Source organism: Cloeon dipterum, chromosome 2 (genome assembly GCF_949628265.1).
Source record: "Cloeon dipterum chromosome 2, ieCloDipt1.1, whole genome shotgun sequence".
Classification (NCBI taxonomy): Eukaryota; Metazoa; Arthropoda; class Insecta; order Ephemeroptera; family Baetidae; genus Cloeon; species Cloeon dipterum.
In genome coordinates, this window is record NC_088787.1 from 4,489,977 (window position 1) to 4,503,171 (window position 13,195).

At 41.1% G+C, this 13,195-nt stretch overlaps 4 protein-coding genes across 4 annotated transcripts; 2 read left to right on the forward strand and 2 right to left on the reverse strand.

Annotated features, from left to right (window-relative positions):
• The first annotated feature begins 498 nt into the window (after positions 1–498).
• Positions 499–4,322, forward strand: LOC135936044 (E3 ubiquitin-protein ligase UHRF1-like). The gene is made up of 13 exons (XM_065478726.1): positions 499–608; positions 806–916; positions 981–1,096; positions 1,156–1,290; positions 1,342–1,535; positions 1,681–1,852; positions 2,132–2,330; positions 2,374–2,555; positions 2,611–2,754; positions 2,811–2,955; positions 3,508–3,681; positions 3,740–3,838; positions 3,896–4,322. The coding sequence occupies exons 2-13, from the start codon at positions 806–808 to the stop codon at positions 4,103–4,105; spliced, it is 1,881 nt and encodes a 626-aa protein (XP_065334798.1). The 5' UTR covers positions 499–608; the 3' UTR covers positions 4,106–4,322.
• Positions 4,323–6,925: 2,603 nt separating this feature from the next.
• On the reverse strand, positions 6,926–8,613 carry LOC135937267 (uncharacterized). Its single transcript, XM_065480388.1, has 7 exons — positions 8,351–8,613; positions 8,220–8,299; positions 8,080–8,131; positions 7,765–8,022; positions 7,597–7,709; positions 7,359–7,536; positions 6,926–7,233 (listed from the first exon to the last, which is right to left on the reverse strand). Exons 1-6 carry the CDS (start codon positions 8,536–8,538, stop codon positions 7,388–7,390), a joined length of 840 nt encoding a protein of 279 aa, XP_065336460.1. The 5' UTR covers positions 8,539–8,613; the 3' UTR covers positions 6,926–7,233; positions 7,359–7,387.
• Positions 8,614–8,858: 245 nt separating this feature from the next.
• On the forward strand, positions 8,859–10,407 carry LOC135936977 (uncharacterized). Its single transcript, XM_065480000.1, has 6 exons — positions 8,859–8,934; positions 9,107–9,222; positions 9,286–9,425; positions 9,485–9,698; positions 9,754–9,917; positions 9,978–10,407. The coding sequence occupies exons 2-6, from the start codon at positions 9,121–9,123 to the stop codon at positions 10,234–10,236; spliced, it is 879 nt and encodes a 292-aa protein (XP_065336072.1). The 5' UTR covers positions 8,859–8,934; positions 9,107–9,120; the 3' UTR covers positions 10,237–10,407.
• A 2-nt stretch (positions 10,408–10,409) lies between these two features.
• On the reverse strand, positions 10,410–12,967 carry LOC135936975 (uncharacterized). Its single transcript, XM_065479998.1, has 7 exons — positions 12,874–12,967; positions 12,570–12,718; positions 12,375–12,508; positions 12,113–12,323; positions 11,899–12,062; positions 11,426–11,842; positions 10,410–11,228 (listed from the first exon to the last, which is right to left on the reverse strand). The coding sequence occupies exons 2-7, from the start codon at positions 12,696–12,698 to the stop codon at positions 10,859–10,861; spliced, it is 1,425 nt and encodes a 474-aa protein (XP_065336070.1). The 5' UTR covers positions 12,699–12,718; positions 12,874–12,967; the 3' UTR covers positions 10,410–10,858.
• Between the last annotated feature and the right edge of the window lie 228 nt (positions 12,968–13,195).

Below are 13,195 nucleotides of genomic sequence, written 5' to 3' on the forward strand. Positions count from 1 at the left end.
GCCTCTGTGTAAATAATCATTATTGCATTAATGCAATTCAATTTTAAAATCTAATATTTTTAACTTTTTTGTTCGCATTTCACAATATTTTATCAATATGCCGGGAGATAGTTGAGCATTTCAGGAATATCTATAATACTGTGCAAATCGTCGGACAAAATAACACACTTAAAAGGCGTTCAATCAGTTGTGCAGATTGAAACCTGATGAATTAATTGGCAAGTTCGGAAATTTCATGAGCTAAAAAGAATTACATATTGCAGAACGTGACGTCATAACAAAAGGTTTGTAAAGGAGTACAAGAAAAAATTAAAAAGTAGTCCAAAAAAGAGTAATAACGTAAACAATTTGAGTTTAAAACCAAGCAAAATATATTCTTCAAATGCAACTTGAACTATTTGTTGGGATTTAAGTCGAAATAAACACTTTTGAAGTCCTTAAGTTCTTAGCTCCTTTACTCGCTCCCTTAATGTTAACGCGCCATAATCATAATCTGATAATCTCGTCTCTCGTCATTGTTTCTAGAAGCTTTCAGATGAAAGCGTAGCCGGACTGACGCAGCCAGAAATTGACCTGAAACACGAATTCTAGTCTCTGCCAGCAGCAAGGTTAGTTCTTTTCAGGTCTCTAAACCCTCAGGGTATCACTCAAGAATCGTCTAAAAACGGGGTGCGCTCGCAACAACATGCGCCTTTTAGAACTTGAAAAAATTCTTGCGGCGAGGCGGCGACGTGCGTGTCAACTTTCCGATTTTGATCTTTGATTTTTGCGATTTTTGACTTTTGGGTTCAATTTAATTCGACAGATGAAGCGTAATCAGCGTGTGCCGTTGCTTGAGGCAGCAAGGAAAGGGAACAGCTCGGGAATGGCGACGAGGAGCAAGAAAAACGCGGCGGCCAGCGGAGGCTTTTTTGAAGTGGGCTTTTTATTTAGTGGAATTAAATAATAGTCGTTGGGCAATGACTCTGCAAATTTCACAGGTCGAGGACGCTGTGCTCTGGCAAGACAAGACGAGCGGCGAGTGGCACGAGGCCTCCATCGTGGGCGTCACCTCCGACGAGGAAGGAAATCCGACCTTCCGCGTCCGTAACAAACGGTCAGTTTGCTTGAAATATTGTTTATATTTTTGCTAATTATTAATTGGGACACAAAAAGGTCTGGAAACGTGGAGAACTCAGTCGGGCTGGAGTTTCTAGCTCCGGGCAGGAGCGTCGAGCTTGCCGCCAAGGACCTGGAAAAGGGCGTGTGCCTGCTGGCCTTCATGCCGACGACAAACAATCAAAGGGGATGGTAAATAAGACCTTAAATCATTTTTAGAAGGGTTCAAATTGCTCTTTTCAGGTTCAAGGTGGTAGTGAGTCGAGTGGAGAAGGCGGCGAACGTCGTCAAAATGGCGTTTGGAACGGTGTTCATCTCGTCTCGGGAACAAATCAAGGACCAGCGCATCTTCTTTGTCCACAATGCGCTCAAATTTCCAGAATTGGTGCCGCGCGAGCAGTGGACCAACGAAGGAGACTGGATCAGCCTCAGGAAGCGTGAGTATTTTTTATTTTATTAAAAATTTTCTTCATTAAGTAAATAGAATTTATTAAATTTAAATAATTTGCATTTGTTAGGCTAATTATTGAATGAAAATTTATATATCGTCTAAATAAAAAAAATATAATGATTAAATTTCAGCGTGCGATCGTTGCTTCGAAGACCCGAGTGTGAAGTGCCGAGCGTGCTGCTGCGTTGTCTGCGGCGAAAAAGGTGGAGAAAAAGCGCTAATCACGTGCGGCGATTGCATAAACTCATGTCACGTGGCCTGCGCCAACTCAGCATCCAAAAATCTCGACAGTGACAAGAAGTGGTGAGTCTCTTTTGACTGATATAATCACCAGATTATCTTTTTGACTGTTTATCAGGTAAAGCGGGCCAGGAAATAACCCTATTCCCTCGTTTATATCAGTTACGCCCCTTTTTGACGTTCAGATTTAATCATTCCAATTAATTTCTCATAGACTTTGTTGAGCGTGAAACCGAAATGATCCGCAGGCGAAGAGGGGGGCGTAACTGCTGAATTTTATTTATTCTCAGAAGCAGTTCCCAAGAAATCAAACTCATCTTATATTGTTTCTATTTGTCTCAGGTTGTGCACAGGTTGCTGCTTTGTGGAGGAAGAAATGCAGGCCATGTTCGGCAGCAAGGATGGTTCCAAGGCCAAGGAGGAGCCGAAGACTCCAAAGACGGCTGTCCCGCCTGTCTGTGCGGCCGTGGTGGTGCCAGAAAATCACTTTGGGAAAATCCCCGGCGTGCCCAGCGGCCGACTCTGGGCCTCCAGGAAGGACGTGAGTGTTTTTAGCCTTGAATTTGGTTTTAATTGGGTGTCAGGTGTGCTTCTGGGGCGTGCACCGGTCGCTGGAGGCGTCCATGTGCGGCGCCATCAACGTCGGAGTGCAGAGCTTGTGCCTGTCGGACAGCCTCGAAGGCGACTACGACGACGGACACTGGCTCGAGGTGGCGGGCGGCCGCGACTCCAAGACCAGACCCCGCAGACTGGCCGGACTAGATCTGTAAAATTGGTTTTTGCCGTATTTTCGCGATTACTTGAATTTATTTCTTTCGCAGCGCGCTGGCGCAGTCTTGCTACGCTGGACTGAACGCGAAAGAGGGCGCCGTGTCCGTCGACTGGATGAAAGGCCTGCCCATCAGACTCGTCCGCGGCCACAGATTCGGACAGGTGTCCCGATTCGCCCCTCCTGAGGGCTACAGGTCCGCTTTTTTAATTTCTTTTTTGATTTAATTTGCATTCAACGCGGTTTAAACAGGTACGAGGGAATTTTCAAGGTGAAAAGGTACTTCAAGAAGGGCGCAGTGTGGAGGTTTGAGCTGAGGAGAGACGACAATGAGCCTCCTCCGTGGTCCTTGAGCGGCGTGAATTTCATGATGAGCAGGAGCGTTGGCTTCCTTGAGGTAATATTTCACTTTTTTATCTTAAAATTCACTTAATTGTGCAAGAAATACTCTACAATTTAACCCTGTGAGTCGTTTAGAGTCGGAACAACCTGAAATTCTACTAAATATATTTCTAAAAAATCAACGAAAGCGATAAAATTGGGTTGTGTGTTATTGCTTACCATTCTCCTTTTTCTGATGAGTAGAAAACCAATTATTCTTATTGCAGTTTCAGAGACGGTCTATTGATCTAAAACTGCGCCAAACACTTTTTTTTACCAATATAACTGATTGAAATGAAAATTTAAAAAATTACGAATCAAAATTTAATTTCTCCAAGAATTCTCTACGCTGATTCGCTGAACGCATGACAAAATCTCCCGCGCAATACACTTACGCCGTTGCTAGGCAACCGTGGAAGCTGCTGACATGCGCGTTGCGTCCAGCCAATCAGCGGTGAGGGTATTTTTAGAAAAGAAATATCGCTCTTTTCTTTGATATGCATGCTTTTATTAATGTATTACTCGATTTTGCAGCTATAAGACCTTAAAAATGATTTCCGTTTTCCAGGGTATCATTGACGAGAGGCCACTGAAGCGGAAGCTGCCGGTGGAAGGAGTGACGTTGAAGAAGAAAAGGGTGGCCTACGTCCTTCCCCCGACCGTCAACGCCCTGATCAAGGAAGACCTGGCCAATGGCAGCAACTGGGAGGACCTGAGAGCCCACCTCCAGTTTGGCTACCCTGTGAGTTTGAATAGAAATATTCTGTCCTTGAAATCCCTCTAAATTTAAACCTTTTCAGGACTTCATCGCTGCCCTGGTCAAGAAGTTTGCTTGCTGCGTCTGCAAAGGGGTGGTCAAAGAGCCAATCACCCTGTCCTGCGGCCACAACGCTTGCCTCGTGACTTTTAAATCATTTTTAATCAAACTGAAAACTGAATGTTAATTGTCTTTGTAGCTCTGCTACCAAAAGTTGGTTGCCGAGGCTTTGGACAAGTTGCGCTGCCCTCGCTGCACTTGTTGCAATGCTGTTGTCCTGGAGGAGGATGCTGGGGTCAACCGCCACCTGGACCAGATCCTCAACGCCCTTCTGCCAGGGTACAACCCAAAGGAGGCGGCGCCCAAGCCGTTTTCTCTACTGCTCAAATCCAAGCAGCCCAAAAAGTAGGAAAAGCATCTCGTTTCTTTTGTAGTCTAGTTTTTCATCTGTGAATGCAAATGAGAGTCAACTTTAATTTTTATAAACAAGCAAGGACATAGGACATCATGATGTCCTGAGACATTCTATTATTATGCAAGTTCAAGAATCTTTACACCAATATTGGAAGAAGTATTTGAATTTTTGTTCTTTCAAAAATGTCTGACAGTTGTAACGAATAAATCGATTTTTGTTTGATAATTTTGACTTATTATTTCAAATTGAATGTCTTAAGATTGTGGAACTAATCAAAAGGAACATTTGATTCGCTATTTTCTGGTTCTTAATATTTTAATTTAGAATAAAGGTCGCTTTCTTCCTAAAGATTACATTGAAATATGAAATATTTCGGTGCTGGATTGAAAATAGACAAATAATAATTACTTCTGAAAAAAAAAATTATAAATTGCTAATGCCGCACGAAATCTGACGAAATCTCCAACCTCTAAAATAACTAGGAGAATTATTTCTTTTCTATAGTTTTTGGGAAAATCCGTTTTGATTATTCTAAATATTTTACCCAGACAAAGCAAAGCTTGGTATTTCGAAAGGCAACGGTTTTTGGTCTGAGCCATTTCAAAAAGTGGTACAACAGCTTCGTCAACCAATCACAAAAAAAAACGATTGTTCTAATTGGCTTATTCTTGACACTGTGCGTTTCTGCCTATTGCCTCTCGCGCTGCTTTCTCGATCTCCAAAGAAGTTTGGCAACCTAGCACGCTTTTCATAGATCTCGGAGACGAATTTTTGGGCCAAACAAACGAATCAGGAATATTTTTCTAGCATTCTCTCTGAAATATTCCAAATAACCAGGATATCTTTCCTCTCACGAATCTATTGAGTTCAGTTTTGCGGCAGCAGAGTCAAAACACGCGAGTCACTCCTCAGGAAGCGAAAAAAATGCCGTTGGAAAAGTTCATAGAGGACATTGGATGGGGAATTTGTTTTTTTTGCAAACACTTCAAGCACTGCTACTCTTTGCCCCTTCTGACGCCTGTTCCACTCTGCAAGGCCTGCATAGACAAGTATATTATTGGGAGAATTATTTTTTAAAAATTTTTAATTAACCTTTTCTTAATAGGGAGCCCATTTCGAACCCCAATTTCGGCCCAGGTTTCTTCACGTATTTGCAAAGCTTAACTCCACTGTCCGCGATCAGTAAGCGAAAATAAATCAAATTTAATATAAAAGCGATTAAATAACTATTAAATTAGCAAATAATGCGGAGGAAGACAGTAGGAAAATGTGTCGTCTATGCTACGTAGCCAAGGGTACCGTGCTCGTGTCCGATTGGGACAACCTCCTTCCGACGCTCGACTTGTACAATGATAAAATGGTCCAGCTCGAACCTGGCGACTTTCTTTGCAGCAACTGCTTTCGGATCCGTGGGCAAGCACTAAAGTGAATAAAACTCTTTTAAAAGCTGACCATTTTCTTATTTAGTTCCAGAGAGATGGAAGAAGCTCCCATTATGGACGTGGAACCTGCCGCTGGTAACATTAAAAAACCATATTTATTTATCTTCTAAAGTGGCGTGTCATGCTTTTCAGCTGTGGCCGTGCCGAACGAGGGAGAAATTAATTTTTTTCTTCCCGCCCCTCAGCAGCCATGCCGTAAATTTTCGGAATCTTCTGTTCCTTGCTTTTACTGCGGACTAGACGCTAATGGAAAACCAAAACTAATGACACGCCGGAGTATACCGCACCACTTTTACATACGCCACAAGTTTGAAGATGCATACAAGTGCCTGAACCGCACCATGTGCTCGATTTACTTTGGGACATTGGAAGAGAGAAAAGAGCACACGAAACTCCGTTTCGAGCAATACCTACAAAGGCCCATCCAATGTTCCTTGTGTGATAGCAGATTTGACAGAATTTCTCATTTAAACAAACATCAAGTGGAAATGCACAAGGATCTATTCAAATGTTCACAATGTGACCGGAAATTTCAAAATGAAGAAAAGGTTCGCAAGCACAAGCTGATCAGTGGACACGAAAGCAAATGACAGATATTTTGGTTTCGGGGACTTTAGATTTTATTACCTTTGTTCACGCAATAAAATTGTAAAAAGCAAGAAGAAATTCCACACGAATGGTGCTTAATGCGAGGTTCTTATTCACCCCTCACATCAGCAAATTGTATTATGATTATGGAATAATCTAGATTCAGAGTAAATTGCGTTCGCCATAAACGAATAATTTGTTTGCGTACTCAAGAAAATGCCCATCGTCAGCTACCGTAATTGAATTTCAGTCTTTATGGTACTTTTTAAACTCGATATGTATGATTTCGTCTTTTTTTTTGGAAGAGTAAATCAAATTATTGTAATAGTAAGCGAAAACGCTACTAAAAATATTCTTTTCGTAAATAACGAAAAGAAAAGAGTTTACAAAAATCACAGTAAAATATTCTGTATTTTCACCTCAAAACTGAAAACAATTAAATATATTTAATTTGAGTAGTGAATCGATTCCTGTGAGGTTAATTAGATGAATCACTCGTCCGACAGTTTGGCAATCAAATATTTGCCGAAAATCAGTGAAAACCGTCATTTTTGGCAGTGTTTGCGGTCTGAACCAATTAAAAAGTGACACAAGGACGCCAGCCACCAATCAGGAGAAGGAAGGAGCTCGTCTCTGATCTCTGGTTGGTTCACCTGAGTTCTTTGTGGCACTTTAAAAACAATAATTAAGGAGCATTCGATTAGCTTTGCCGCAGAAGTCCATGTTATTGAATGTCCGGTGAACAATATTAAATAAAAAAGGGGGGATTAAGATGTTAGGTCATGTTTATTCGTCTCTAATTATAAAAATTTATTTTTTTCTTTTTGGTTAGACTGACAAATTATTCAATTATAAGAGAGTGCGATGGTTTTTTTAATGTGATTTCTTCTTTTCCTTATTTACACCCTGAATCCCCGCGCTTCTTTAGCAGTTGAATTGACAGTTTCGTCTTAAATTTGAATGATAAAAAAATTATTGTACATATCTATATCTGGCTATCTAATCGCAACGTTTTTACTCTAAATAGGCAGTCGTCCCTTAACGTTTCCTTAATCTTCTGATTTTCCGCGATGCGTTTCTCTTTCGATGAAGCTGTGAAAGAATCGATTTTGAATTTTGATTACGTCATATATAGGAATAAGGAAGGGAACTTGCCTGCGAATGATGGTGCAAAAGAGATAGAAGAAATATTTTGTTTATATTTATTTGCAACTTGCCTAAAGAGTTAGAAAACCAAGTGGAGCCCTCAATCTTTTTCATTTTGATTCAGCCAGATCCTCATCCACATCCCTGCCATTCCTCCAACCAAAGCTGAGGCGACATTGTTGCACACGATGTAACATGCTCCTGCGATAATTTTGGATGAACTGTATGGAGGCGAGATGAATTCATCAACTGGGAATTATATCATCTTTGTTAGATAGAGTGATTTCAATCCACAATGAAAAACCTCACCAATGCTAGGGGTCAATCTGTCAAAAAGCGAGCCACAAGCGTAGCCTGCTGCAAGAGAAGCAGTTCCCACTAAAGCTTCTCTGAAGTTATAACGCCAACCAGCAGCTCCAAATCTAAAATGGAGGAATTTTGGTGATTAATACAAACGTTCAGAAATTATAATCTCACCGATAAATGCACCAAACACAGGCCGCGCGACGAACGAGGAATCTCAGGATTGTTGCGCAGCAAAACCCTCCAACCAGCTCAGGTTCAATGCGTTCAAGCATGATAGGGGAAAGGTGTCTTCTAAGCTTGTTGCTGAAGCGCAGGTGGCAGAAGTTGACGTTACGGTGCGGCAGCCGAAACTCCATCAACCAGGCACCGCTCTCCTTCAGGCCAACAGCTCCGTATTTCATCAAATCACTGACACTTAGCCAGGTAATCCTTTATAGAAAATATAATCTTAAATTAATGCGTTTTTCCCTTAAGCATTTTTATTACCTCGGTGTTACCATCGTGGCGCCAGTGATTCCGTCCAAGACGCCATCAAGCCCTGATAGACGAGGGAAATGAGGAAATTAATTGCGGCAAAACACATTAGGAAAATTCATTAAACGGAAAGTCTAATGTAAATATCATACTTGAGTTAACAGCATCGCTAATCATGCTTCTTGCGAGTGGTTGCGGAATTTCATTTTTGAAATCAAAATACCCAAGAGACCTGAAAATTTTGGTAAAGTTAGAAAAATTAGCAAAATATTCTGATATTTACAGGGATTTTCTAATGCAAGATTGGCAGATTCTCTGGTAGTCGACATTTCCGACATCTCCAAGTTCCCGCTCGTATCGACAGTGGGTGTTCGCCCAAATATCAATTCGAAAGAAGTGCACATCGCTGGCCAAAGCAGTTTTGCTCTGCTCCACCGATTGCTTGCACACCCAGCATGTTATTTTCCACATTGCGTTCTTTCTTGATGGCCTTTTCCCTAAAAAACACCAAGAAGAGCGGCTAGAAAGTTTAGTGTGAGAGATGATTTGTTTTGACAGGTGATCAGGTGATTGCGATTTGCGATTGAGGCTGCCAGAGGATAGTGAGGAAAAGAGTTAAAAACCTTAATGATAAAGACATAATATAATCGTAATAAAGGCAATTCAATCTCAATTTTTCTATTCATTCATTATTAAATTATGAAATTTGATATCTTAATCGTTTTAAAATATTCAGGAACTTGAGGTTTTCGCTCAACAGACCTAACTCTCTTATGAACACCCACGAACCAACTGCCGCTGCATGGCTTCGACCAGCTGTTTCCTGTCTGAATTTCCTCAACCGCTCCTCGCTCCTGATATCTTCAGGTGACTTGAGAAAACAAAGCCATTAGCCATTGAGGGTTCTGAAAAAATTGGTTTTTCCTTCTCTCTTCTCTCACTTTTCATACAAACTCCAGCTGATTGCATAGTGTCATCGCTATCATTTTCTAGAGCGTATTTTAACCAAATTAAATTCATCTTTTGGGCATCTTCGCAGCTCCAGCTTGCGTGATGATCAAGGGGACGGTTGCTATGAGGAAGCTGAAGGCCCTAGAAGAAGGTTCCCTGACGGACACCATTTTTCTCGTTGGCGAAAATGACGAAACTGCTCAGGTACAACAACTGCCTATTTGTTTGAGGCGAATTTTTTTGTGAAAACAAAAATGTGTATTTCAGGAGATCCGAGCCTTTCGTGTAGATTTGATTGTGAGCAGCGAGTTCTTTGAAAAACTGTTGGACAGCCCTTTGACCCAGACAAGCGATAGAAAGATCAGGCTGAAGAACATAGAGCCGGAAATCTTCAAAATCGTCATCGAGTAGGGAATTTTATTTTAGAAAATTCGTATTTTTTAATTACACTTTTAAATCATTACAGGTTTATTCACATGTGCGGTCACCTGATTGTGTCAAAGGTCGACAATCTGGAGACCTGCCTGAAGGTGGCATCTGCCGCTGAAGAGTACATGATTGAAGACTTGGCTGAGCTGTGCTCCAAGCTGCTCGAGGACAAGTTCCTTAAGGTGGACAACGTGTGGGCAATGCTTCACAAGTACCACCTGGTCAACGCCATCGCTTCACCTTGTCTCAAAGTGAAAGGATAAGTCTTATTTAGTGCATTCATGAGAATTAATTTTTAACATTCAGCTGCTGAGTCTGAAGACGGAAGATTGTCTGAGGCATAAAAGCTTTCTCCAGATCAGTGATGACGGTTTGAAGCTTTTCCTATCTCTGGACGAGATGGCCATTTCCTCGGAGTCGGAGCTCTTGAGAGCATGTGTCAAGTACTCTGGAAACTTTGCTGACCAGAGGTTAATTATGAATATAATCGGGAGATTAGCTCAAAATTAAAGGTGAATTTCACGTTACAGAAGTGCTTTTCGTGAGATTTGTCTGCCGGATCTTCGACTCTTCGCTGATGATATCAAGATGGATCTCGTTCAAGAGATAATGCATCTTCTCACGAATGACGAGTTGACTTGCTTGGCTGCCTTCAAACACCCTCTCAGGCGCAACTGGTGTCCAAAGATCGTGCCCACCCTGTCCGCCCTCACCAAGAGCCGTGCCAGAGTCACGCTAGAAGATTATGATTCTTATTGTGCCTCGTATTACCCAACACCTTACTACTAAGTTGAAATGAATCGAAATTGCATATTTGTTCGTGTCGCGGCAAATTGGCCCATCGCTCGCATAATAATGTATACGCTCTAATCTTTGTCAAATTAAATAGAGAGAGCTACAAGACGTAGATAACTTATGGGAATGTTGGCTTTTCAAGATAAATAAAACTAAAACAATTCAGGATCGTTTATTAGCATTTATTTATCGACTTTCTAGTCCGTAACTCACAGCTGTCTTTGATAATCAACAAAAATTGGTCGTTTGTTTTAACAGCAATCAATTTGTCAGCTAAATATTACAGGTGAATTGTTCAATGAATTCATAACCCCTATTTCTTATTTAATTCACAAATAAAATTTTAGCAAATTTTTAAGAATCTTCACGTTCGAATTTAAGGTTTTCACAACAGGCGGATTGGTATTGATTTCAAACTTTAAATGAAACAATGGTAAATTTGTAGACCACGATAAAACCTTTAAATCAAAAGCAAGGTTTCAAGTTTCCGTCATTTCTTACGCACAAAATTACGAAACGCAATTTTAAATACTATCAAAAAAGTTGACCATCTGGCCAAAATACATAATATTTCAGTATGTGAAAAAAGAAACGTTTGAAGCTTCCACGTACAAGTTCACACTTCTTCAAAGTAGATGCTCTTGAAGACGCCCACATCAGTGGCGCTATAATTGTCAAACAACTTGTAAATATCAACTGTAGCCATCTCCACTTTGACTTGACTGAAGTGGTCAGAGTTTTGGTTCAGGTTGCCAACCTTTCGCAGAAACATGCCCCCCGTATAGGAGTAAGGGATGTCGTAAATGCTTACGGTGATTTCCAAACTACCACCTTTGGGGAGGGTGACAAACGTGTCAAAGCGAGCCCACGAGTTCTTGGTGAGCGTGGCAGGGCACTGCACCAAGGGAGACAATTCGCCTCCTAAAGCAGAAGTGGCGCGGACTGCAACACACATGTTGTTTTTGTAAGTGTCGCCAAGCATCAACCTGCACAAAAAGATTTTGTTAAATAACTTAAATAATATGAATCAAGATAAGAGCACGGAATGCTGCGATGAGCATCAGCAAATTTACATCTTCAAGAAAAGAAATCAATTCGCAATATTTTAAATGAGATACTTATAAATTCGATTTTATCCTTTACCGTCTTCACATGAAAGAGAACAATCCATCTTCCAAAATACCTGCGAAATGGAGTGCTGCTGAGGTAGTCTTCAAATTTGATGTTCATCACCTGACTAAAAAGGTCGAACCCCAAGATGGAAATGCACTTCTTCGTTTTCAAAGAGAGCTTGAAATAGAGAGATCTCCAAATGCCAGCGAGATACGAGACGTCAATGATCTCTTCAGCACGTCCTTCCCTGAAGACTGACAACATGTCCAGCATTTTAAGGCGAGGAAACAGGTGGAACTCTTGGCAGCGGGAGCGCCTCTCTTCACTTTTCAGACACAGACCAGTCTCTTGCTTGGCTTCCAAGGAGGTCAGTTTATTTGTGAACATGGTTACACGATGCTGATCCTTTTCACTCAACAAGGGCATCAATTCTCCAAGGGGACCGGCTTCCGACAGGAGCAATGCTCGATGTCGAGGCAGGCAGACCCTATTTTCCAAAAACAACCATTTTACAATATTTACTTTAAATATGCTTAATATTACTTGTCTCGCGAGGTGCTCTCAACGTAAGCAATACAAGCTCGAAACACCTCCACTTCAGATTTGTAGTTCACGTTGTCAAGGCTCAAAAACAGCTTGAGGGCCTGTTCGTTGGCTTCACAAAATCTTTTGGGGTTCAAACACTCTCTAGCAGAGGAACTCAGCAGCTGCAACATTCAACTAGTTGTCAGTAAGTGGCTTGGAATCAAATAGATACCTTGAGACACGCCAGACCAACAGCTGTCACGTGGTGCCAGGCGTTCAGCACTCTCCGAACGTTGTCTACAGTGAGAAAATTTTCCTCGAGGATCTTCACACAGAGATCGCTCAGTTCGTCAATCATGAATTCATCTGCTGCTTGGGCCAGATGCAGACACTCTTCGAGACAGGAAACTTCAGTCACAAGTTGTCCAGACAAATAGGCGAATCTAACATTATTTTTCAAAATTTATAACACCAAAAGGTAGAATTTAACTTACTCGACAACAAGTTTGAAGATATTCGGCTCAACATTCCTCAGCCTGATGAGAGCAGTGTCAGTCACAAAAGTATTGAAGAAGCCATCAAAGCACTCGCTGCACACCTGCAGGTCGTGCTTGAATGCTCGAACCTCCTAACATCCAATGTGAAAAAACATGAGACTTTGAGAGGATTTCATTGAAGTTATCGCATACCTGTGCACTATGGTCATTCCTGCCAACGAGGAAGACGCAGTCAGTGGGCAGCCTACCCTCCTCCAATGCCCTCAGCTTCTTGGTGGCGATCTTTCGCTCTTGATTTCCACCTTCTCCGTTCATTTCCATGCCGAAATATGATAATTGAGCTGAAAATTCATTAAATAATTATTAAAACATATTTATTTCTCAACAAAAATGTCCAAGATATTCACATCAGCACTGATAAAGGAATTTGTTGATTAAAATCGCAAAAGCAGCAAAATTTCTAACGGAGATACACGGTAGGAGACACGATTCTTACTTTGAGAGAAAATGAGCTAATTATCGCAGCTGATGAAGACGATATTCAATGATTTTTGCCTTGTTCCCTCCCGTCATATCAGTTTTGAAATATGGCGGACCAGACGCTGACAATCTGGAATCTATCGCACACGCATGCGCCAATCGTGAAACAACCAAGAAAGTTATTGAGGTGTACAAAAAGGAGTACAAGCTTACATTGCATAAAACCATGTTAAATAACTAAATTTATATCTTTAGAGCATTTTATAATGAATTTTTATTGTTCAAATTTACTTTAAATTCATCAAAAATAGTTTTTTCCATGATTTCTATCAATTTAA